The 25,655-nt window shown below is 38.2% G+C and overlaps 2 protein-coding genes across 4 annotated transcripts in view; one reads left to right on the forward strand and one right to left on the reverse strand.

Annotated features, from left to right (window-relative positions):
• The window catches only part of SUPT3H (SPT3 homolog, SAGA and STAGA complex component), a 276,406-nt gene extending 252,984 nt beyond the window's left edge, over window positions 1-23,422 (reverse strand). Inside the window, exons 1-2 of one of the 3 annotated variants that reach the window (XM_032184842.1) lie at window positions 23,404-23,422; window positions 12,224-12,327 (exon numbers count right to left, since the gene is read on the reverse strand). In XM_032184842.1, coding sequence (XP_032040733.1) covers window positions 12,224-12,327 — 104 coding nt within the window. In that variant the 5' untranslated portion in view covers window positions 23,404-23,422. Of the gene's footprint in view, window positions 1-12,223; window positions 12,328-23,203; window positions 23,236-23,403 lie in introns of those variants that run through there. The other 2 variants (XM_032184843.1, XM_032184841.1) reach the window with 2 other exon arrangements.
• Window positions 1-25,655, forward strand: part of RUNX2 (RUNX family transcription factor 2) — a 148,883-nt gene that overhangs the window by 19,068 nt on the left and 104,160 nt on the right. The gene's annotated exons all lie outside the window — the stretch shown is intronic.

Here is a 25,655-nt window from a genome sequence, read left to right on the forward strand (position 1 = left end):
CATGCAGCCTTTAAAAAGACAACATGTTAGTCTTATTCAGCCCCTAATATCAGCATCATGCTATGAATAGATGTTTGCTCTTCTCTCAAGTCTGTATACACACACACAAATATCCATACATTTAAATATATATATATATTTTTGTATACTACCCAGTATACCACAGTGAAGTCCTCATTATTAAGATCGCAAATCAAAAGACAGCAATGCAGGCTGCCAAATAACTCATTATTAACTACACCTCATTACTTAACTATTAGATGAAAGGTACTTGTGGAAAAGAGATCTGCCTGTCACAAACCTGCCACCAACCAGTTAGACATTCAGTTTAAAGCTACCAAGAGCTACAAAACATTGACTTCTTTAGGTAGCTTTTTTGAGGAGCAGGAGGTTCAAGAAAATGCATTTAAACAAATCAATCTCTTCCTGCATGCTCACATTTTGATTCCCATGATATTTCCTAGATAGCTAGGCAAACAGATTAAAATTAACTTGAGGTCAACAAAATGTTGTAGATACATACATGCACACAAAGAAGCAGACAGTATTTATTTTAATAAAAATAACGCTTTTTTTTTTTTAGTAAAAGAGAGGAATGGAGGGATATTTTTCCATCTTTTCCAAATAACTGATAAAGTCTCAAGGTTGGCTCAAACTTTTTAAAGCTTTTTGAAAAACGTTTTTTTTAAAAATCATAATAAATTTCAGCACTATAGCAGTAATGCAAAATACACTTCAGGTTTAAGAGTAACACAGTGTTACCAGTAACACAATGTTACCAGTATGTTTTGTCATAACTGGTCAGTGAAACAGTAATTTCCAATAATTTGTGCGTAAGTTTCCCCAAAACTACAGGCAGATAACAGAGTGTTTGGGGTCTGGGGAGAGTTTGTTAACTTTATTTATTTATTTTTCCCAGGGAAATATGCAGAATTACTTTGTTTATATTTTAAAATATAGATCTCCACTAGCTTTGCAGTCTAGCAGAAAAAGCAGCCATAGTGGCTTATTAAACCACATTGATACATACCTTCCATAAGGACTATATATTTTCTCCTCTTAACTGGGCTACTGAAAGGGACTTTCCACAAAATTAAAAATTCTTTCGTAACTTTAGATGCTGTTTAATATTAAGGTCTAGTGTTCATTTATAAGTTTTTTTCCAGAGTAGTTACACTAGCTTAGATACACTGGAAATAAAGCAGTTTTCTACTGCAGGTCACAGAAGTTAAACAAAGCAGACTATAAAATAAATACACAGTTTCCTCATATAGTTGTGGAGCAATCCGATATACAGTCTGAGTAGGTAGGCTGGACCCGATGACCTCCAAACATCCCTTCCAAACTCACCTTTTGCATGACTCCATTCTATGGTCTTATTATTTAACTGGTGCAGAATCTGTTGATAATGAGTGTGTATGTGCCCACGTGTGTGTACCATTTAAACAGAAACCCAAGTTGTATGATCGCATAAAAAAAGCATAGACCTAACCCTCAGGTTCTTGATTTCCTATGAAAAACTCAAGAGTAAAAAGCTGAACAACTACGAATTGTGAGTATGGTTGAGAGGAGAGCTACCTTATTTGTGGAACGCCAGGAACCTTTCCTAATGCTAAAGTGTTAATTTTTTTTTAATAAGAGAGTATAGTTTACCATGAAATTCATTTGCCATCTCCCCAAGTTTTAAAATAGCCAGATGTATTAATACTCGGCGGAACTCAACTGTATTCCTGGAAGGCTTTTATATCACTGTGTACATATCAAATGTCTGTGTTATCTTGCTGTACTTCACCAAAAGCACAAACAGGATTTAGGCATGGACTAGATATGCTGAAGGCTTTACACAAACAAAGAGCTGAACATTGAGTGATTCATAGTGAAGTATCACTATAGTTTCAAAATGGATAGTCATGCTTTATTTCAGGACCAAAAACACACTCCTTCAAGATATTTTATCCAAATGACTCTGAATCATAGTTAAAGGAGAACAACAAGCCATCTGCTAGTGATACAACACTGGTTCAAAACTTAAATGAGTGTTTAACACATTGTCCTTTCCAGGGTCACAACACAGCCTACTGAGTTTCTATAGCATTGCATCTTCATTTTCCAGGCGTAAGACTGTGTCATGGCTGTTGCCTTTTTAAGTAAGAAAAAGACCCACACATAAGCAAAGCAGAGCTTCTTCAGAAATACTCACTGAGTCTAGAAATGGAGGATGATTCAAAACCACAACTACTCAATTTTCTAAAGGTTGTACAAATCATGTTAGGGGAAAGGGGAGAAAAACAATCTGAGCTAAAAATAAGTAACAAAGAAACATTATCATTCAGACAAGGGTACATTAGGTCAGAAGCTGCTGTTTTTTAACAGCATAAAGTGCTTACAGCTTTCTGTTCGAAAACCCAAGTAGAAACACAAAGCCACCATCACCAAATGAGAAGAGCAAGTAAGTTGTCTGCTCAGCATTTTCTGTATGAAAAAAAAAAAGAGCTTTAAGCATAAACTACGTGTTTGGGGCAGTGGATTATTTTAAAGCCAAAAAAGCACATCATTGCTAACATATTAAGAAACTGCCAATACTATTTTGTAGAATAAACCTAACACTTGCCATTAGACTATTCTTGTACGTGTCCTGTCTCCACCCTCCTCCCACTCCGCCGTTAGTCTTACTGACATTTCTACCATCCAATTATATCACAACTGCTAAATTATTATTTACCATTTCTAAAGCCAAGCTAAAAGAAATAGTATCAGTTATTCAGCAAATCTAGCACATTAGAAATGATAACAAACAGCAATATTTAATATGCAGTATATTATATATTATTTTTATATATTATATATAACAAAGTCAATTGGAAGAGCAAGCAGAGGGAGTCATCCAATGGAAATTAAAGGTATGATAAAGCCATTTAGAGACTTGTATTAAAAAAAAAAGTGATGATGTTAAGCTCTCACTCTTTAGCTCTTTTATTGCAAGTCCCAGAGCCAGTGTGGGATTTGAGGATAAACTAATCACCTTACAGACCAATTTAGGGAGAACGTCATAATCTAAATTACTATGTTGCAATCGCAATGACAGAGAAAAACACAAACACCTTGCTCTAACCACTAAGGGATATCTCGTAGCTCCGAAGAGGCAGTTCCATACCAGGGGTGGCAGACATCAGCATCAGACAAGCAAAAGCTGGGAAGGATTCTAGAGCCTTTGTGCCTCAGAGGGAAAAATAAAAATAAATAAATAAATAAAAACAGAATTATTCCTCTCCAAAGCAATAGCAGACAGCTGAAGGAGCAGAAAGAGCACCTGGATGAGAATATTGTGACTCAAATACCTAAGATACAGTGCAGTCTGCAGAGGCTCCTTCTGCTCCTTCTGACTCTGCTCCCACATATTCCAATTGTGAACTTCCAATTCCTTATCTGATACAACCATAAACAATTCTGCAGAGTGCAATGACATCAGCAGAACAAAAAAAAACACACACACAATAATTACAGCATCTATCCCACTACTGTTCTGCACAGCTAAATGATGTTCTACTACAGCGCTGCGTACTGACACGTACAATCTGTACTGTCAAATTAGATGCAACTAGAACAAATAAATTGTAATTACAAGTTATACAGCTGCAGTTTAAAGACTTCAGCAGTTAAGAAACGACTCACTCACCAGTTATGGTTATGGCTGTACTTAAACTAGATTTTCAGATTCATTCTGCTAGAACCAATGTATTACTTTTTTATTTATTTTTTTACACTTGAGAAAACAAGTAGAAAACACTGAACTCGATTAACATACTAGCTTATGATTTAATTGGTATTCAGTTACAATACCAACTGTACGTCTTCACTTCAGAAGGACAGTTCACTTCCAAATTTAAAAGTCTTTCACTTTGCTATTAGAAGATACGTTAAAGTAACTTACCAAAATCCGAAACCAGAGAATTCCAGGAATCTCATTTTAAAAGCCTGGAATCGTGTATCTTAAAATACTTCCATACCAAACAGAAAAATCCAAACATAGGACATACTTGAGAAGTTGTATGCAACTCAGAACAAATAACTAAGTAGAACCGTACATGTTGTAACCTTCCTTAGAGGAACTCTTCCTGTGCTTATAAAAACAGGTTTCGCAAATTAACTGCAAAACCTATATTAACATTGAACTTTCAAGAGAAAAATGCAGCGCTAGTAGAGCAGAACTACTTGGGTTTTGTGCATCTCATTATGCTAAACTTCAGCTAATTCTCTTCAGGGTAAAAACTGCTGTCCAGATTAAGCCCATTAACCTTTCCCCATAAAAACATCCTTCATGTATTTCTTTTGCAAACTTTCTGAGTATGAGTGCAAATTTGAAATTAGTTACGGGAAATTTCCTTCAGCAGTTTGTGAAGAGACACAGCACTGCATTTTCTCCATGTAAGAGGCTGCTTGGGCACTGGACGTTAAGAAAGATCCTTTTGCCCCTTCATAAGCAAAGACGAGATAATCAACAGAAAAAGGAGAAAGGCAAGAGATAGAGCACATTTCAGACGTGATGTTTGAGAGGTATCATTCAAGTGAATTCTGCTACTAAATGGTAAAATGTAACTTTGGTATTACTAAAGGGTCATCTAAAATAACTACACTTAAAAATGTGGTACAGAAACGTGGTACAGTTTTCCATTTTCAGCTTTTAAGTCTTTTAGCATCAGTTGTTTGAACCCTACCAGGCCTCCTCAACAAAATCGTGTTGTGCTATTGGCTGTATACAGAAGAAACTCTGCCTTTTAAAGCTTAAAAATAAACCAATCACCTCAGCAGCAGGAAGATCTGCAGCAATTCCTCTAAGGAATGTCCTTCCTCTAATCTGCCCTACCTGTGAAAGAAAAACTTAGTTCTGCTCCTAGTTTTCTATCTCGTACCACTCTTGCCTGATGTATTTGATGAGGTAGACACAAGAAGAAAAACACTGTTGGGTAAATAAGTTCCAATCACATCTGTTGCCATTCTGTCTTTAGCAAAGGGTCAAAAAAAAGTCTGCAGAGAGGGCTTTCAGCTCAGTAGGCTAAACTGGTTATTTTTGAACAATGCAATCTCAGCAAAATTCAGGGTTCAGATATGGTAAACAAGTACAGGACAGAATAGAGAAATTCTTTACAATCCCAAATTACAGTTTGGTTAACCAGAATGCTCCCAAAGCCAGGTCATTACTGCTGTTTTCTTCCACTATCATTCCAAATGAACTATCCAGAGTCAGATGATTTCGCTGATCAACTTCAAAGCAAAGAGGGATAGGCATACGAACGACTGAAGTCATAAGGTTATAGTCATAAAAGGGTTCTGTGAATACTATCATATCTCATTACAGTAAGATAAAACAAATTATTATTAATATTCAACTCAAGCACATGTTTATTGGGCGTTGCAAGCTGCATGAATCCTGCACCATTTTATTAAAAACAATCACATGGACTGTCTATTCAGCATAACTTCCTAGTCACCATAATCATTTACTTGTTTCAAATAGAATCAGGGCCCGCATGCACTCCGCATTCCAAGAAACCTAAGATATACGAAAGGCAACACTCTAAAAACTTTCTTTCTCCCGGGGAAGAACTGAACCTGGCATGAGGGGAAACCTCCTGAGGAACCTGGCATGAGGGGAATGGCAGCTCTGGTGTTTATGCTTGCTCACAAGGGCCAGTCATCTTATACATTTGGGTGTTAAACAGAAAACAAAAAAAAAAAAAAAAACAAAAAAAAAAACTCACAAAGTAATCAAGGCCATTATCACAAATAGAATTATAAAAAACAAAGTTTTGAAGACCAGAATAATAAATTAGATGTTTATCAAAAAAACAAGTAGCAGCAGAAGCTAGAAATCAGATAGAGAATATTTTAAAAGTTTTCTTATTAATTCATAAAACAAAACACTTTAGGTAGAATATTCAACAGGGAGTTATGTCTTGCAAACAGCATAAAATGCATATTTATTTTTATTTAATTAGCATGTAATCTTAATGAAGTATTTAATTATAATTATTCTGTATTTAATTATAATTATTCTAATACTTGGAGCTGGATAAATAAACAAAAACCTAGGTGGCAAAACACACCTGTATGCATCGTAGTCCTTTCATGTTATATACGGTATGCATTTCTTTAGCACTGAGAAACAAGTTCCTTGAACCTTCTAACTGACATGGAAATGCTACTTTAGCATACAAAAGCACTCGTTATTAACAACATTTGCATTTTTCTATTTGAAAATAAATTTAAGACCCAGTACTGGGACACACCAGTAAAATCTTCCCGGGCATTCAGTGATGAACAAATTCTAATCCAACTCAAGTCAGCAGGAGTTATCTAAATACATTAGTGGGACAAAAGATTAGTTCAGGGATCGTGTTTTTGACCTCCTATGTCAACACAGAGCATCCAGATATTGCCTGTGGTGTGGTGTAGCACAGTGTCACTACACTGAGTTTTGAGTTTTGGTTAGTTATAACAATGCAACTTTTCCACAGCAGTGCCACAGATCTACAGAGTTAGAAGTTTTTACTTTTATTTTTAACTTTTATAAAAAGCACTTAGGCAACAGTGTTTTTCCTTGCTCTGGTAACTCTGAGCTGAACCAAATATGCAAAAAAAATGTTTAAATTTACATTTTAAGCATAAAATACTGTGTTTTTTTTTTTTCATCACTGGAGTTATAGGCAGCTATATGCACCTGAAAAATAAACTATTAAAAATGGAATTAAAGTTGTTCTAAATTCAAACGTATTGCCTATCCATGGCCTTCTGTGCAGCTAACTAGCATCATCCTAAATATTTCTATAGCACGATGGTCTTCACACTATATACTGAAGCCAAAAGAACAACCAAAATAAATCTGTTCTCACATATTTGCATTTTGCCCTGCATTAAGGCCAATTTCTAACATAAACAAAGAGAAGAGTTAAACTTTACAGAAAATGTGTATCTGTATCTTCTCAAGCAAGACAATCTGCAGCCACACAGCCAGCTAATGAACAAGCCAACAGAGAGGTCTCAGTGACAGAATTCCTTGTTTAAATGCACCACGAGGTATGTTTACCCAAGAGCTAGTCCTGAAAAATAAATCCATTTGTAGTGGTATCCATAAAAATAGGCAACTTTGACTAAACAGAGTAGTGAAAGTAGGGCCTTTTCTGTTATGGAAAGTAGTTTGGTTTTGTGTGTGTTTGTTTTTTTTGTTTGTTTGTTTTTGTTTTTAATTTTTTGTTTTTGAAGGACCACATTTTCAACATTTCACTTAAAAAAAAATCTGTTATAAAGAAAACATAGAATCATGTTACAGTTGACAAAAAAAGCTGTTTTTCAGACAAAATACGTGGTTGCAAAACGCATATAAAGTAGATAGGGGGAGGGACAACTTTGAGTCTGAAAATAAAATAACACAGAATTCACAAAAACGGCATTATTTTAAACCAGCTTGCATTAACAAGGTAATACAGGCTACCACTACCAATGACACTGCATGTGGTGGCACTGAGAATGCAGCTGACACAAATACACTCTTTGATAATAAAGTATAATGAAGCATAACTAATTAGCACTATGTAATTCCAAGATTTATCATCAAGTTTGAGCCCAATTCTACAACTTTTTAGCTGATATATAAGCGCTGAAGCACACAAAACTGAACACTGGGGTCACCTACGGGATGAAGCTGTAGGATACAGTGAACTGAAATGTGTCAGATTAGTTTTTAATATATATTTGCCATTGTAAAATTCTTACGTGATTTTTAAAATTATTCTGTTGGTAACAAACTAATCTTGAACATAGCCTATTCTCCCTCTGTTTAAAGAGTTTTCAAAAAAATAGACTGAATCAATAAAAACAACTTCTGAATGGACTTCAGATTACAATAATTAGTATTTTTTATTTTTGCAAACAGTTAAAATAGCTCTGATTTCAAGGCATGTTATTGACAGAAAGAAAAAACCCTTCATCTGCAAATTGTTCTATACTAGTATTTAGAACTTCACGGTTTCTAGAAATTCTCTGTATAACCAGTGCTTATATTACAACACATGATTTCAACCGAAATACGAATTTTAGCTGCTACTGTGAAATCATCATGGTTGAGAACCTTCTGGGCAGAACTATAATTTAAGTACAACTGACCTAAGGTTAGCAGTTAGTTTGGAAACAAGTTGTATATCAGCCAAATGAAACCACCTAAAACAAACCTCAGAAAAATACATGAAACCTGCTGAAACTTTTTTTTTTTTTTTTTTTTTTTTTAATTTTTAACACCTTACTGCTATAATTCTACAGTAACATAACCAGATAACTAAATACAAATAAATAATGTGGGAGTCAAAGAAAAATCTACAGGTCACTAGCGGAGCACTAGACATTAGACAGATTTTATTCTGAAAAACAAAGTCTTAATCGTCAATAGAAAAACCAGAACTGTTTTATTAGTGAGTGTATATATCTATATAAACATATTATGAAAAACTGATTTATGCGTTTTAAGACAAAGTTTCTGCAGTATTTTGTGATTTCATTTCAAGACCCCTGTACATTTCCTCAAATGCATCAGAAATAATATTTTTGAGACTATCATAAAAACACAGTTCCCAGAAGGATTCAGTTCATTCCCTACTGCTTCGGTTAAAAAAAATAAGCATAGCATATGTGATATACATAGCATGCATATAACCTCGTCACCTTAAAGGGGATCACTCACAAGCTTAACATTACAGGTAAATTTAAGCATTCTGGAGAATCAAAACTTTACTCAACATTTAGGTGCTGCGTGTTCCAAACTTACAAGATACCACGTTCAGACTGTGAGGCACTACTAAACACAGACTTGCAGATTTCACTGCAGGGTTATAACAGAATTGGATATTTTACACTGAAGATAGAATTTCTTTACATTTCTTCTGCCATTTAAGTCCTCGTGATCCAGCAGTCCATTTTTTAACATTAGCAACTACTAAATGCCATTCTTGCTTAGCACCCAGTGCCACTAACATGACTTATTTCTCACAAATTTATCTTTTCACATTTTTTGTAGAGAAAGGCAGGACAAACCGAAGGTACTCTTCGTATTACTCCATATAAATTGTGTGAAATAGGTGCTCCTCCTCAACCTCACAATGAAACCATGCAGCTACCACCTCTATTTTCTTTTCTTTAAGAAAGATGTCACCTTTTCTGCACTGTAATCCTCCAGCCTTCAGTGTTTCCCAGGATCTTAGGATGACAGCATGGATTTATTATAAATTGCCTAAATGGGAGAATCTGTAACTTCCTAAATTATGTAGTTTATAAAAAATGTCAGCTTCTGTCAGAGCCTGGAAAGTTCTTTTAAAGTGGTAACTTCATTTTGCGGTGCAGGCCAAAAGAAACAGTTGTCATTTTTTTCTCCACATGGTTCATCCCTGGCACTTTATCATTTCAAGACTCCCAATTCTTTTTCCCCAAGCAAACAATTAAAAAAATGCAATTTTCAACACGCTCATTACATTCAGGGAATTTGTTCAGTTGCTACTATTTAAATGAAACTGTTTGTGTAAAGCGTTTCACGCACAGAAGAGCTGTTTGTATAGTTCTCGAAGTATAACTTCACCAGTTCTGAAGCAAAAGGAAAATGTCTATTTCTTCCATTTATATGGCCAACAATAACTTCTACATTCTGACAGGATCGTGTGTATACTGGCGGGGAGGGTAGTTTCAAATGCTTTATCAGGAAGTGCACAATTAAATAAAACGCAGGCTCCTCAGATACTGACCCAAAGAGATGCACAGCCTCCTTTGACTCCAAGCTTCCTGGCTCTTCTTTTGTTTTTAAGCCTAGTTAGAGCTATTTTCTCCACAAAGCACAACAGATGTGTTTTGCAGTGTACATGACTATTATAGATGTGAACAATAACTGAACAGGATTCTTTTGAGGGAGAAAACCTACATTTTCTATCTGAAAAGGAACGCAGTACAGCAAATCACTGGGTTTGTAACAAAGCGCTCATCTCCTTTAGAAGCTATACACAGGAAATAGTTCATTATCTCATTTACATTATAGCAAAAAATACTCTAATGTAATGTGTCCCGTGCTCCACCTACAACAGTCTAATAGTCTCTTAAGGAGATTTAAATGAAAATGAGTTACATCTTTTGCTTTTGACAGGGAACTCTTTGTAGAACCTGACTCTTTAGCATGTGACATGGAAGAAATTTACCATTTTTCTTACATAGTATCGTCATGTCCATAGCTGATCAAAACAAACAAAAATGCAAATTCATATGTAGTCTGAAGTGACCTGAGACACCTTTTAATTCCTGACTGAACTCCTTCACAACTACAAAAGAAGTAAAAACAAGGAGAGTACCTAAAGTGATAGAGCAATACTAAAGATGTCAAGTATTTCCATTGCGTCAAAAAGCCAAATATAGTTTTTAATCCAGGTAAATAATTATAACCTGTGGAGGCCTGAGATACTTTAACTTCTTTCTGGTTGAAGACAACTGTCAGGGAAAAATATTTACATATTTGTAAATATAAATACACAAATAAAGCTTTAACATTCATCCTATTCTTACATTCAGCTCTAACACCATGGAAACTGGAAGGGTGAGAGTAGAGCATTTAAGATAAAACTACCTAAAAATTGACACATATACAATTAAGTACACGTTCAACTATATTACCTGAAGAAAAATAATCAAAAGGACAATAATATCGTAAATAAATAATTAAATAATCATAAAAACCATCAGGATGCACCCATAATTTGTATACAGAAAAACTTCTCTACCTTTAAAATGTAGTTACTCACCTACAGGTCAGAAGATGAACATTATGACTATTCTTACTGAAATATAGCTTACGAAAAATAAATTAAAAAGTAAAATATGAAGCAACATAGTATGACGAAGCTTTCAAATATTGAGTGTTTTCAATGACTTTGACAAAGTAAGGATCAGTAGCCCAAAATTAATTCCCTTTTAAGTCCATCCTACTTTAACTCACCCTATCTTAAACAACATCCTGAACAGTCTTCCAGAGCTCAAACTTTAGTGAAAAGAGCCAATGATTACCACTATCTTTTGAGAACGTGGATTTATGTTTTGGTACTCTGGGGCTAGCTTTCTTCATTTCGTTTTCAACTTTGACAAATGAACATAGGGAAAAATCCTTTAAGATATTTTTGCAAGATTTCATAAAGCAAAGCTCCCTTTTATGTGCAGCTGACCTCAGCAATTGGCAAATGTGCATCCTCTCCCCCTCAATAAGTAACATTCATAATCATATATCTTGAAAAATGCACAATTTAGACACGAGCCACTAGAGCCTAGTTTTCTATCTGAGTTTAGATATCTTTTAGCTCTAAGCTGAAATACTTTTTAAAGTTCCTGATAAATCAGGAGCACAAATCCACATGGAAGAAGCTCATTACTTTTCCCACCCCCCATCCCAACAGTACAGTGTCTTGGATACACATAAAAAGGGGAAAAAAATGGCAAGCCACATTTTTGATGAATATGTTGCTTTCCACCAAATGAAGATTTGCAGTCAGCCCAGTGAAATAGGTTACTAGCCAAGATAAAGACTTCTCCAGAAGGAACCCTTCTGATTATGCAAATACCTTTGAGACTGACAAAGCCCACCTGTTCATATACCATCCAAAGTTTAGAAGTAAACTACAAAATCATGCAGCATAACAGCCTGGAAGTCTCATTAAGTACAACAACAAATGTTTTTTGGCTGATAGGAAGTAAAGTTGTTACAAAGATAAGTTATTTGCAACTGTTCCATATCTTAATTTCATGTGCAATATTATGATCTCAGCAGTCTACCTTTCTATGTTAGCACAGGAAGACGTTAACACAAGAAAACTTAAATAAGCAAAAGGACAACAGGAACAGCTTTCTTTGGTGAAGGATTGAGAAACATAGGTCTTAAATTATGTCTAAAGTAACATTAAAGATACATAGAATCAGCAAGACTTTTCTCTCCATTCAGTACAGGGAGTGTTCTGTTATTTAACTAAGTCTTTGCTTTTTTATCTTTGAATGTTTTCCAAATGAGAAATAAAATCCATTCAGAAAAAAAAGTCCAGAAAAATCCATAAGTTTCATCACTAATAGCCACTCTCCCCTGCCTGTTATACATACATTCTAAGAGCTAGCTAGAAGAAGCATACAATATTACCAGGTATTTTGACTTATTACTTACATCATACTTTGCAATTCAGGTGTAAAGCTTGTCGATTTTCCTGTCCCTCTTCCAGTGCTTGAAGAGGCGACCGCTGACATCGGGCTAGCCACCGTGCTGCTCATCTGAGTAAACAAAAGAAACACAAAACTTATAAATATATTTTAAAAGAGAACATATGGAAGAACAGTAACAACTATGTATCCCTTCATAAAAGTGTACGTGCCTTAGAAATTCCAGGCCTACTTCTGTGTTTCATATAGGACTTCACAATGCCTTTCATGCAGCAATGACATGAAAGCTATTAAGAAAGCCAACTGAAAAAGCACATTTTTCATTTTAGTGACTGAACACGTAAGAGAAACTTGTAATAATTGTAGAAGAAGTTCACCTCAATGGCTGCTACGTACGTTCCACACTAGATATTCAAAAGGGAAGACAAACTATTCAGGGTGGACTTGAACATAAATGTTCTGCATGCAAAAAGATGCCCGAGACCCAACACAGACACCATAAGAGAGAGTAGATGCTTACTGTAACTTCAGGAAAAATTGGAAACGTGTGCTATTTTTAAACATATTTTCTCAGGAGCCCATTTAGAGGTACCCTAAAAGCACCGAAGAAAATTATTAGACTAAAATTACTGTTATTCTGGAATATATGATATTCATTGCCGCTAATGTCTTGCTACCCAAAACATTCTCTTCTATTCCTATGCTGTCGCAGGCAGTGGTAAATCAGTCTGTGCTGCTTCCACTGAGACCAAGAGGAATAAAACAGAGTATTAGAAAAAGCCAGGTAAAATTTGATGAGCACTATTATCACAAGTTCCTTTCTGAAACACACCTAACACTACAAGTTAGTAGTGCTAAACCATTCCCCTAAACACCACGTCCAGACATCGTTTGAATTCCTCCAGGGATGGGGACTCTGCCACTTCTGTGAGCAGCTCGTTCCAATGCCTGACCACCTTCTCCATGGATAAATACTTCCTGATATCCAATCTAAGCCTCCCCAGCACAATCTGAGGTCATTTCCTCGCATCCTATCACTTGTCTCCTAAGAGACCAACACTCTCCTTGCTGCAGCCTCCATTCAGGTAGTTGCAGAGAGCAATAAGGTCTCCCCTCTTCTCCAGACTAAACAACCCCAGTTCCCTCAACCTCTCTTCATCAGCAGGACTACAAAACCAGCCTTAAGTCTTTAAAACAGAAATGCACTGTAAAAGGAAAGGGTGGTACCTGCACATCTTCATGATACCTCCAGAACTAGAGGTATAACTTTATGCGAAATATTTTATAGCTTTGCCATGCATATTTCTTATAAATAAAAAAAAAAAAAAAAAAAAAAAAAATTCAGGGACAGTTCTCCTCTTATTCTACGAAGTAAATCTAACACACATACATTTTCCTTTTTAATAAAATGTTGAGTGCCTTTAACCAAATTCATTTTATAATATATCTTAAATTACTACAAGTTTGGGAAATCGAAGCTTATTTATGGAAAATTCCATAGCCATAGAATAGGGAGTTTCATTTTTCCCCTTCAAGGTTTTTTTTTTTTTTTTTAAACACAGAACTGCACACACTAAGCAATAATTCTCACAAACAGAACACATTTCCACTATTTTTTTTTACCTCTTCTAACCAGTTTGCTGCACACTAGTATCATCTCAGTTGTACTGATCATTCCTTGTACTATTAGTAGTAGCACTGATAATGAAAAGCAGATGTTAACTTGTTTTGCCATTTTACCTTTTCTCACTTTAAACGTTAAAGTTAAGATGGATTTCTTTTTCTAAAAATATAACCTAGAACGGTTATATTACATGCCATTAAAAACATTGTGATCAATCACAAATATTAGGCTCTGATTTACAAAAACTTTAACACTACATAAGGAGTGCAAGACACATTCAAAAAGGAACAACAAAACTAGGATTTTCATAGGCTGAGGGTATAATAGCTTATGGATGGACAACAAATATAATAAGAAGTTTATGCATTTACATATAAGTTTACATTTTTATTGGTGCTTTCAAGTAGATTTTAAACAGACTTCTGTTTATCTTCAAGCAGATTCTAATTTAAGTCCCCATCCTGCAAGCACTTATGCACATGTGTAACTTTAATCACATGCTTACTCCCACTGCAGTCTGATTTTAATCAGAAGAGCAGTTACACCAGGCTTCAGTGCTGGCAGAATCCTGCCATAGGCAGCAGTCACCAAAGAGCCGTAGTAACTCAATTGTCAAATGAGTGAATTACACCAAAAAACGGAAAAAATGCCTCTCTAACGTGAAGGAAGCTGACTGTTTCTAGGAAAGCTCTGCGTACACACAGAGGGGAATAAAGAGGAAGCTGCACTGATGCTCACAGCCTAAAAATTTTGGAAATGTATCTGCATTTTACTGTTTGTTATTTCATTGAGACAAACTGTGACACATATAGTAGCTATACATTTATATTCAATACCACAGTACCAGTATTTCCTCAATAAAAATTAATGCAGTCAATCTTGTGGGACTATGCATTATTTTAAAGTTTCATTGAAAACCATGGAAACTCTTACTCAAACATTGGACAAAATTGTTCTGCCCACCAAACTCCCATAACACACCCATTTTCCATTTGATTTCATCTGTATTAATTGCAAGCATCAGTACACCCATTGCCTTCTACGTATATGACCAAACCTGTAATCATCTGCAGAATGCAGACTATTAGTTTATTTTTTGATTATTTGGTTTTATCACTTGGCAAATAGTGTTTCATTACACAAACAAGATCCAAAGCATGTATCATGTTCCTACAACTGGTCCTTTTAGTCTTTGCCAATGAGCTCTCACCATGGGCGACGGCGAGTCTTACAATATTTGGTATTTTACCCAGACCCCAGAGAGAGCAATCAGGTGAACATCTCTGTTAATATTCCCAAAAATGGCTTTAGAAAAAATCCTGAAATATACTACTTGTATGTTCCTTAGAGTTTCAAAACTGAGTGATGAAAAAAAAAAATCCTTATCCTCTGTATAAGTTTGAATGATTTTTTTTTTTTTTTCAACTATCAAGATCATTTAAATGACATGGCTATTTTCTTTGAACATTCAGTACAGACATTTTGTTTTATCCATGGAGTCTCTTCTGCTAATTTAACGAGGCATCCATTCAGAACTCCCCCCCAAAACGTGGGACAATTCCACAGTTGCCACCTCAGTGTAACACTTGTGATTCACAGCTGTCCTGTTTTGGAGTAAATACTTTTTAAGGTGCTTCCAATGGGCTAGAACAGTCTCCTTCAAAAACCTGAGGGGCTGTACATCTGTACTAGTATCAGTATGTTTAGGAGCTGAAAGCTTATCAGCTACTGCTTCCCTGCAAGCTCTGGTCTTCCTTCTGCAACCAAATGATTTAACTTTCAAATCAAGCAGGTGTACAGCATTTTCTTGACATAAAACCAACAGCTTGTCAGGCTTCGTCAGACCCTTCACAATAATTACTTCCACAGCCCATGTTTTGTTTGATGGTTTAGATAATTAACTTCTTTACACATCAAAGTCCCATCATCCGTATGTTCTATTTCCTTTCTTCCGGACATTAAAAAAAAAAAAATCATTCAAAAGCAGAAGCACTCTCAAATCAATTTTCTTCAATAAGTACAGCTAACATGGAACTGAAAAGCCTACTGTAATCTTCAGTGGGTCAATATACTGTATTTATTTTAGCCCCAAACTGAAATGCAGCTGTTTGCCATATTCTACAAAACGAATTCAGATGTTCAGATTAGGTCACAGATTATTTCAACATGCCGTATTTTAATCATGAACTCTAGCAAAGAGAAGATAACTTCTGATTAACGCTAGCTGGAACTAGCAATTACGAGGTCTTATCCAGACAGCTCCAGCTTTTACAAATTCTTTTCCCATAATCAGAATCTTGCAGTAGTATGTGTAATAAAAATACATAATCTTTAATATAAATACACATTTTAAAGCATCTACTGTAACCTTGATATCTGTCACATAAAGCAGTCACAATAGAAAATAGCACTTGTTCCATATAAATGAGCAGAAGAAAAGAAATCTTGGCTGGGGGAAACCAATTCTAAGATGTTTCTTGACAAATGTAGACCCATCCTTTTCACCGAGTTAAAACGGACAGGCAGACTTGCACTTCAGAGCCATCCTTTATAGGATCCAACTGAAGTTCCCAAGCAACACTAACTCACACTTAAAGCTGTTCAATCCATAAGCCACATGTACAATCCATGCATTTATTCAAGATCTAGTTGAGAGATCAAGTTCCAGTGCTCCTGAAACTGGGATTTAATACACAGGCTAGACTTGTACAGCACCAACCTCCAAGCTGCTTAATTTCATTTGGAAAATACATAAGCAACCTTGAGGAGAAGGGGAAAAAAAAAAAAAAAAAAAAAAAAAAAAAAAAGAAAAAAAAAAAAGATACTGCTCCATCTTTTATTCTGAAATACTTATCAAATACTTCCACCAGCCACCATGGCCAAGTTGCTGTGTGAGGATCTCAGGGCTGCCAGCCCTCCGATATTTCTGCTCAAGAATTGATCAAAACTTAATCGGGAAGAGCAAACTTGTATCTCTGCAGCTTTCACTTTGAACAAAAGACAAATGAGCATCTTAGCTGGGTCAGTTTAAAACAAAAGTGTTTCTCAGAGGAGGGAAATTCAAATCTGAAAGGCCTAACAGAGTTTTACTCAAAACTCAATCCATATATAATTAAATAGTGTATAATAACTCAATAACGTATAAAGTCACTGGCTATATTTGTTTTCAGTCCCCCAAAGTGTTTGCAAAATCAAGTCACGTAGCTAACTTATCTATATTTCCTTGAGATTTTGTAAATTTTCTTATGTCTGTGACAGTGTAAAGCATGGTACTGCTGAAAAAACACAGTGATCCTGCACAAATTCTTACAGTAAGATTCTTACTGTAGATTTTATGAGGGCTTAATTCAAACATGCATCCATTGTGGATACTGCACCAGTCATCTTTTCTTGTCTTTCATAAATACATTTTGCACATAACCCAAACCGTGCAGAAATGTAAAGACTGACAGATTTTCATCTATAGAAATCCAAGCAAGACAGGTAGGAAATAAATGCCAAGACAACAATGAGTTAACACAAAATTAAAACGAACAGTTGTGTTTTCACACCCCCTACTTCAGAGCAATTAGGTTAACTAGACTATCACCACCAAGGATTTTACTGCATACATGAGCTCACCAGCACACAAGAGAGCAGAAGACACAGCCTTCTAGGACTGGAGATGTGAGAACTTAATTAACTACAGGAAATCAGATTTTTGTTAGTGCATTTCTTAAATAAATAAATAAAAATCTGTAATCCCTGTTGAACACATGCAAGACTGGCTTTGTAAGTGTACGATGAAAAAATTTAAGAAACATAGTCAAATGCTGGAGTACATGTATTGTTTCACTGATCACCCACTCCTCCAGTAGCATGGAATAACTCAGAAACATATTAAGTTCCCCTGAGCTGTTCAAGCAGACTGGAACCAGAAATGGTCCTAAGCAAAAGGTCTCATATAAGTACAATGCCTGGATGACCTAGAATTTGCAGCAACAATTCAAAATCTGTAACAAAATTATTTTATCAGCCCCTAACTCATCCAGGTCTACCAGGTCACAATCAACTTGCTGTGTAACAAATAAGAAACAAACAATAGGGCGAACGACTTCCAAATTCCCTAAACACAGCCTCTTAAAAGCCAAGCAGATAAAGCAAAGGGACAATTTTTTTTATTTTTTTTTATTTTTTAGGAACAGCCAGATCAAATGCAGGATGAGGAGAAGCGTGTGGGCAGGCAGTGATACATCTGTGTCAGGTCTGCACGCAATAATACTGTTCAAAGCTAGGGATGCAATATGAGCTTTCTTCCATTTTTTTAATTACTCAACAAAGTATCACAAAGTGGAACGCATGCACTATCCATGCTAAGGATAACACATTACATCTGCTATCGCTGCTTCCTTTTGTTACCTGATAGACTTGATTCTTACGATAGCTTTACTTTAAAGTGAATAACAGAATGAAATACTCATCTTATGGCTGTCAAGGTGCTGCCCCGATTTCGTCACCCAGACAAATCAGCATCTCATTTTTAACCATGACTCTCTTTCTTGGAGCAAAACATGTTCAGAAAGCCCAGAAGAATGTGTTCAGTTCACAACTGGACATCATTCTCCCCCTTTACCTTTAAAAGGCCACTCTCATTCGTTCCCATTTAGAAATGAAACAAGAAGCAAGCATGCCTGAAAACAAACAGCAAAACAAATCTTCAAATACATGCACCCATTGCCACTGAGATTAAGCTGTATCACATTGATCTTATCTTTACGACTGTCCTGTTCCACATGCCTAAAGAGAAAATAATCTGGAATGTTCATTTCTACACCTGATAAGAATTTATCTGTGTATTAATTTTACTGAAGACCTTAGATGAAAGCAATGAACACGCACGACTCTCTCTCGCTAACTTGTAGAGAAAGAAAGCCACTAACCTACTACAGACTAAAGCACAACCTCCTGATTCAGTTACACCGTAACCACTGCATTTGACTAGAAATGACTCTATGTGCTCATATTTTAAGCTATTATTTGTCCATCCATGAGTTAGACATGACAGTTATTTAAGCCTCTTCAGAAACAGACCACAGAATGGCCTGGACTACTGAAAGAATACTAATACCCAGATGTAACTATTTTATTTGAGATTGAGAAACATACAGCATAATCTTACATCAGAGGTATGTCTCCACATCTGGAGATGTTTACAAATACTTCTCTCAGAGCTTCTAACTGAAGTCTAATCAGAGCTCTGTCCTTCCCCAGAAGTGAGTTTTTACCAAGAAGACAGGGAAAGTTAATCTCATGTATACGCTTACCCCCTGAACCGAACATGCAGCAGATTTGCAAAAATCTGCCACTTCTGGCAGCTCTTGGCAATGCAAATTAAATGCCAATGACTTCTTCTTCCTTCCTGCAGACACTGAATTTCCACGGCTTCCAGAATCCAGCTCTTGTAACCATAACTTTGCACTAGTAATAGGTTTTTTTTTGTTTCTCCAAAATGCATTTTACTGGCAGCATTCTAGATTTTCTGTACTAATTATTTAATTATTGCATAGACACGCAATTTAATGACCAGGATCTTCCTGCAGTAAACCCTGCCAATTTTCTGTGAAGCAACCATAGCTTGCACATTTTGTGATAAGAACTGGCTTCAAACCTTTGGGACTGACATACGATTCCAGCACGCAAAGAACTGACCCCAACCTGTAATTTACTCAATAGTTCACTTTTCCTGAAGAGCAAAACATCCATATATGAATACGTAGACCTCAACCCAGTTCTGCCAGTGTGCTTTTCCGCTCTTCAGCCAACAAGCAAATCCATCAGTCATCTTGGCGCCCATCTGCCCTCACTTCCATCTAGAGTAACTTCAATGTTAAGGTTTCAGGAATGCAGCTGGATTCTCTGAAAAGCAGTATCAACTTTATTGCCTCCTAGCGATAGCTTTAAATTATTCTTTCCTCTGTAGAATTTCTCTTTCCAAATCTTTCTTTCACCTACTTCCACCTGCTCAACTCCTTTCAGGATGGCATTTTCTCCACAACCCATCACGTTGATCCTCCCCTTCGACATCACCCTGAGCTGTCTTTAATTCTCTATTTAGAGTACAATTAGAATCATTTTGTGATATAGTTGACCCTGACCATAGCCGAATACTCTGGCATATGAACTTTTTCATACTTTGCCCATTGCTGCCCTCAAGTATATCAAAAATTCCTAATGAAGCAACACAAGTCAAGTACATAGCTGAGATTATAAGATTTTTTTTCTGGTTTTATTGTTGATCTGTTCCTCTCCTTTCTGAGATCACTGCTTGCCATCATAAATTTAAATTCCCTAAAGCAGAAAACGCTTACCTCCGTTGTTATTTATTTGCACAACACCCAGCACAAAGCAAACTAAAATGATAACAGACAGAGCTTCAATATAGATGACTCATTATTAGTTAGTAATATTCATGATTTTAGTTAATATTAAACCTAGTTCCTAAGAAGTAGGTCTAACAGTTGCAAAAACTAGGTCTAGTGGTAAGTCAGTAACATCCCCTTCCAGAAATCTCACAATCACAGATGATTTCTGATAGATTTCTGCTAAAACATTCCTTTCTTGAAAACACACATTTCCCCTCATTATTAAGTGTATCATTCTTAAAAGCTATTAAGAAATATCAAGAGAGATATCCAGTATGATTTACATGGGCAATGTTTGCCAGAGTTAGGCCAACACCGAGGTGCTCCAGATTCCCCTTCCAGGCAAGCTCTTGGCCCCTTTTTTCCATTACTGTTACTTCTCCTGTGGCAGTACAGCGAGCCGTGCGAGCTAGAAACTTTACAGTTGACTCTGTGAATACCTGATTGTAATCAAACACGGTACTTCAAACGTATGCAAAATATAGGGGTAGTGGAAAGCCAAAGCTTATTTATAAATAGAACTTTATACTGAGTGATCTTGGAGATGAATGCTTACCTAGGGTAGTTCAAGTTAATAATGATTACATGTAGCACTATGAATGCCAAGCATCCCAGACACAAATTACTGATCTAATCAATAATGTTTTCAGTACCTTTGACACGCAGCTTTCCGCTCAGCCCCCAGAAAACTCATAACTGAGTCACTGCTGCCTGCTTCCATGAGAACATGAGGCCTAACCAGCTTCCTTTTCTTTACATACTTGATATATCTACACTTCTGGGTATTTCACAACTGCAACAAGAGCGTCAACTCAATTAGTTTCTCTGGGATAATCACGGTGCATGGGTTTGGCCCCATGCCTTAAAACACCCTTGCAATAATGACCTAGAAATACACTGTCTAGCTGGTCTCACGGCTTGAGGGCATCACAGCAGAAAAGCAGTAACAACACAAACAGCATTCAGTGTCACCTTAGACTATTATATAGTAATTCTTCAAACATTTGTAGCTTACTAAATAATAACTTGCTTATGCTGACGAGTTTCTAATTGACTAATCAAATTTAAGACAGCTCCATTCTGTGTTATTCACCATTAAGTCCCTGAAAACAATTCTGTTGGTTATGACACTCAGAGGCTTAGAAAATAATCTAGAGGCCACTGAATCCTGTTAAACCTTAGGCCATGTTTCCAAATCCATATATTCAAAACCCGTGAGCCACTAAAGCACAGAGAGATTTCTCATTTACTGCTCCAAAGTCATGTCTCTGAGATTTCCTGCTCCTGGTTTTTTAGCATATTCTGGTTAGATGTCAACCTTTTCTCCAGAATCAACACAACTTCCTGTACGTAAATGAAACATAACAACTTTGTACATTCACAAGACTCAGAGACAAGACTTTCAGAAAGCCATACAAACTGGAAATGCTGCTTGCAATATCAACATTCATATCTGTACAGCAACAATACAAAGGACAAAAAGTCACCAAAATAAAATCTGATTTGCATATTAGTAACATGAGTGCATGAGCCAGCACAAGGTCCACCAAAGTTAACAGAAAGAATGACACAGCCTTCCATGCCATTTGGATCTGGACAACAATAAAGAAAAATATGTAAAAGGGATGAAAGGGAGGGTGCACTGCACCCTGCCAAGTAAGCCAGCACCGCGCTGGGTGCAGTGCCTTAAGTCAAAAGGAAAGAGAGGCCTGCACCGAGAACGAGAATGACGTGGGAGTTAGATCAAAGACTTCAAAAGAAAGTTTAAGCATATCATCAACAGAACTGCAAACTTGGAAACAGGTTCACTCTCAGGAAATCTGATGTCTCACAATAAGCCATTAACACTAACGCCACACAGCAAACTTGGTAATGCACAGCGTCAGGCTCTTGCCTCCCCTCCATGTACACACTAATAAATATTTTGCATGTGTATTGCTTTGCATTCATAGACTGCAAAGAATTCATTTGTATAATTTCTAGGAACTTATAAGCAGTTGATCTGAACATAGGACATATGAAAATATAGTTAGTAAATAATAAAACCACTTAAAGTCTACACAGAGAAGTGTTCTTTCAGAGCAGCAGTTATCCCTAGGTTTGAGCATTTAACAGTAACCAATAAATTCCGTAAGAAATAACACAAGATTTCTATCAACAAACCACCATGCCTGCTTGTGCAAAATAAACAAAATCCACTCCTTCCAGAGAAATATTACAAACGCCTGACATTTCACAGCATCGGAGAGACGAGAAATTACTTCCACCCCACAGTAGGCAGCATATGGCAGGTCAGAGTCCGACCTGGGTTACATAACCTTAAGTTTACAATAATAGATAAATAAATAAATAAAAAACAGAACCGTCTCCCAACTTAGCTAGAGGACAACCAAAGCGACAAGGCAAGGTGCAACGACCACGCAGGCCACAAGCCATGCAAGAGCAGAGCGAGGGCAGCTGGCTGCAGCCTCCCAGCTGCGGCATTCCCAGGGGCTGGCACTGTTTTATGAAGCACCCAAGGGCTGGGGAGCTGGGAGGGAGCTGGCAGCCGGGCACCAGCCCTCACCACACAGCCCTGGGTGAAGGCAGGACCCCTTCTGAGCATCTCGGCTCTGGCTGCAGCGCAGGAGGTTTTCTGCGGAGGAAAATCCCTCCGTGCCCGGGCTGCTCGCCACCCAGCCCGGCGGTGGTCGCACGGGGCACCCTGTGCTGCCCGGCACGACCTGGGAAATGTTAAAAATCCCTGCACGACCCCGGGGTTAGCAGCCACCTCCCAACCCACAGGCAATGCACACCCCCCCCCCCAAAAAAAGAAACACCCCACCACCACCACCCCCTCCCGGCAGCGAGGTTAATATTCCTAAAGCCACCCACCCACCCACCCCCCGCCCCAAGGAGCGACCCTGCTTAGTTAGTCGGTTAACAGCAAGGCATCGTTTGCTTGCTTTTGCTGGTGACTCACTCAAAGGCTCACCCCCGGGGATGGATGGATGGATGGATGGTTGGATGGAGGAGGAGGAGGCTGAGGTGTGCGGAGGGGGGGGGGGAGGAAGGAAGGAAGGTAGGAGCAGCCTGGCTTGGTGGTGCCCAGTTTCCCCCCACACACCACCCCCCCCCGTGTGCTGCTGTCCGAAACAGGAAAGCGAGGGGCAGGAACTGAACCTCGTTCCTTCCCCTCTAGGCACTGCGTGAACCGAGGAGAGAAAAGAGAGGGGCGAAAATAGGGGCTAATATCTCTTCCCCCCCCCCCCCCCCCCCCCCCCCAGCAGCAGCAGCAGCAGCCGCTCTCCGGCGCAGGGCTGCCAGGGGGGGAAAATGGCGCCGCCCGCGGGGGAGGGGCCGGTTCCGCCACACAGCGGCCGCCGCCGCCTCCATCTGCTGTGTGGCAGCCGCGGCCTCCCAGGGCGAGGGGTGGGACCGGGGAGGAGCTGGCCGCCGATGGGATCCTTCCCTCGGCAGCCTCTGGGCCGTTTCCCTCGGCAGCCGCTGGGTTTCTTCCCTCCCTCCTCCGCCGCCTCTTCCTGCCCGCCGCCGCCGCCGCTCCCCTCAGCCGCTTTCTCGCCTGCCCGCCTCGGGCAGGTGCGGCCTGGAGGCTGAGGGAGGATTTTGGGGCTTCTCTCGGTGTTAAAGACCGGAGAGGCTTTGGGGAGAGGAGGCTGGTCCCCCCCGGAGCTTGGATTTATGCGGGTGTTTGTGTTGCTGCCTCAGTCAGGTAGCGCTGCACTCCTGGCTCCGCTGTGACAGCGCTGGAAAGAAGTGTGGAAGTAGCAGTGCTTTCACCTCACGGTGTAAAACAGCAAACTGAGGGCGAATGGGTTTTTAGCTGTAGATCCTTACTACAATGTAACACGTACTGCAACATACTGTGATAGTTTAATGTGTTGAGGTACTTAAGTTTATCTTACACACACAAACAGGGCCCGTTTTCCCTGTTTCACAGCAATAGCTCCATTCCTCCTCCTGTACTCTCAATCCAGCAGGCAGAAAGTGAAGGGCATGACTAAGAGACACCCAGGCTTTTAACTTTTCCTTTTTTCTTTCAACCTTTTTTCTTTTAACCTTTTTTCTTTTAACCATCCTTGTCACCTCCTGATTGTAGGGTTCTGTGCGTTCAGTTCGGTCATTCCACTCATCTGCAGGGTTTGTCAGGAGACTAGCTAATTTGTACCATCGCATAAACTGGACTTATTAAACGTGACCAACAGAGGCACGCTGAGTAATTGTTAGTACTTTCTGTCTTATTCATGACTACTGCAAAAATCTTGCTTTTCCAAAGGTTTGTGGAGAGAATAACAGCCAAAGTTACAGTCTTAAGTCTTCTGCTGTGCCCTGGTCAGTCCATGTTGAATTTGCATTGCTGCCACACACCAAACAATCCCCAAGCCATTCCATCCCTAGGGCTCTCTCCTGGTGGCCTCCTCTGTTCCTGCCTCCCACATCAGCACTAGGAAGACGAGGCGATTCTGCTGCTCGCTGCTCTCCGTTCTGTTGCTTGTGATCACGAAAGTAAAGCTGATACCAGCCTAAGCACTGACAGCAGCAGGGCAAAACACCAAGCAGCTAAGATAACATCCTAGAGAACAAGAGGCCTCACGCTGCTGATTCTTGCACTTACAGCAAATTCTAGTTTTTGCTGCAAGGAGGATGACCTGAGCTGTTCCTTCCTATTACGCATTTTAAAAACATCTGGACAACCCCAGCTAAAACAGGATTACTGATAAGCATTTTCCTGGCCAAAAGGAAAATCAAAGTATTCTGTCAAGTTATGAAAGATACTGCAGTCTTTCATGAGACAACTCAAGTATTTAGCCAAATTCTGTGATTTGCCAAAACCTTACATTAAAGTGAGGAAGGCAAGGCAGCATATTGCTGGTATTTCTATGATACGCACCATGCATATCTTTACATATATCCAAATTGGTAAGATGGACTAATGTGAAAACACAGAAGTTAGAGAAGTTACTATGCCAATTCCTTGTGGTAATTTTAATAAGGTAGTTACTGTGATAATATGGTTTAGTATGTCCAATGTGAACTACATAATTTCCAGGAGTTTGAATAGAAGCAATGAAACTTGGTGAGGTGCCTGAAAAAGCACTGAAAGAACTTTTCCTGACAAATTTTGTTGCTGTGCAAAATGCTTTTGCTCACAGTGAGAGGTTACTGGCTATGAAGTGGTTTAAATTAGAGCCCAGCAATGGGCTGGGCTTATGAAAGAACATTCCCTGTGTTGCTGTGTCTATAGGTGATAACTTCTGTCAGAGCAGATGAGCAAGGCAGGTACTTACTGATTATGAAATCTTAAATCAATCCCCCCAAAATTAGTAGAAGACAGTAGGAAAGAGGACTGAGGAACATTATGTCCCTTACAGTACCATGTGCTTGTGTAGCTGGTAAAGTGCCGTAGCTGCTCC

The sequence above is a fragment of the Aythya fuligula genome, chromosome 3 (genome assembly GCF_009819795.1).
Source record: "Aythya fuligula isolate bAytFul2 chromosome 3, bAytFul2.pri, whole genome shotgun sequence".
NCBI lineage: Eukaryota > Metazoa > Chordata > Aves > Anseriformes > Anatidae > Aythya > Aythya fuligula.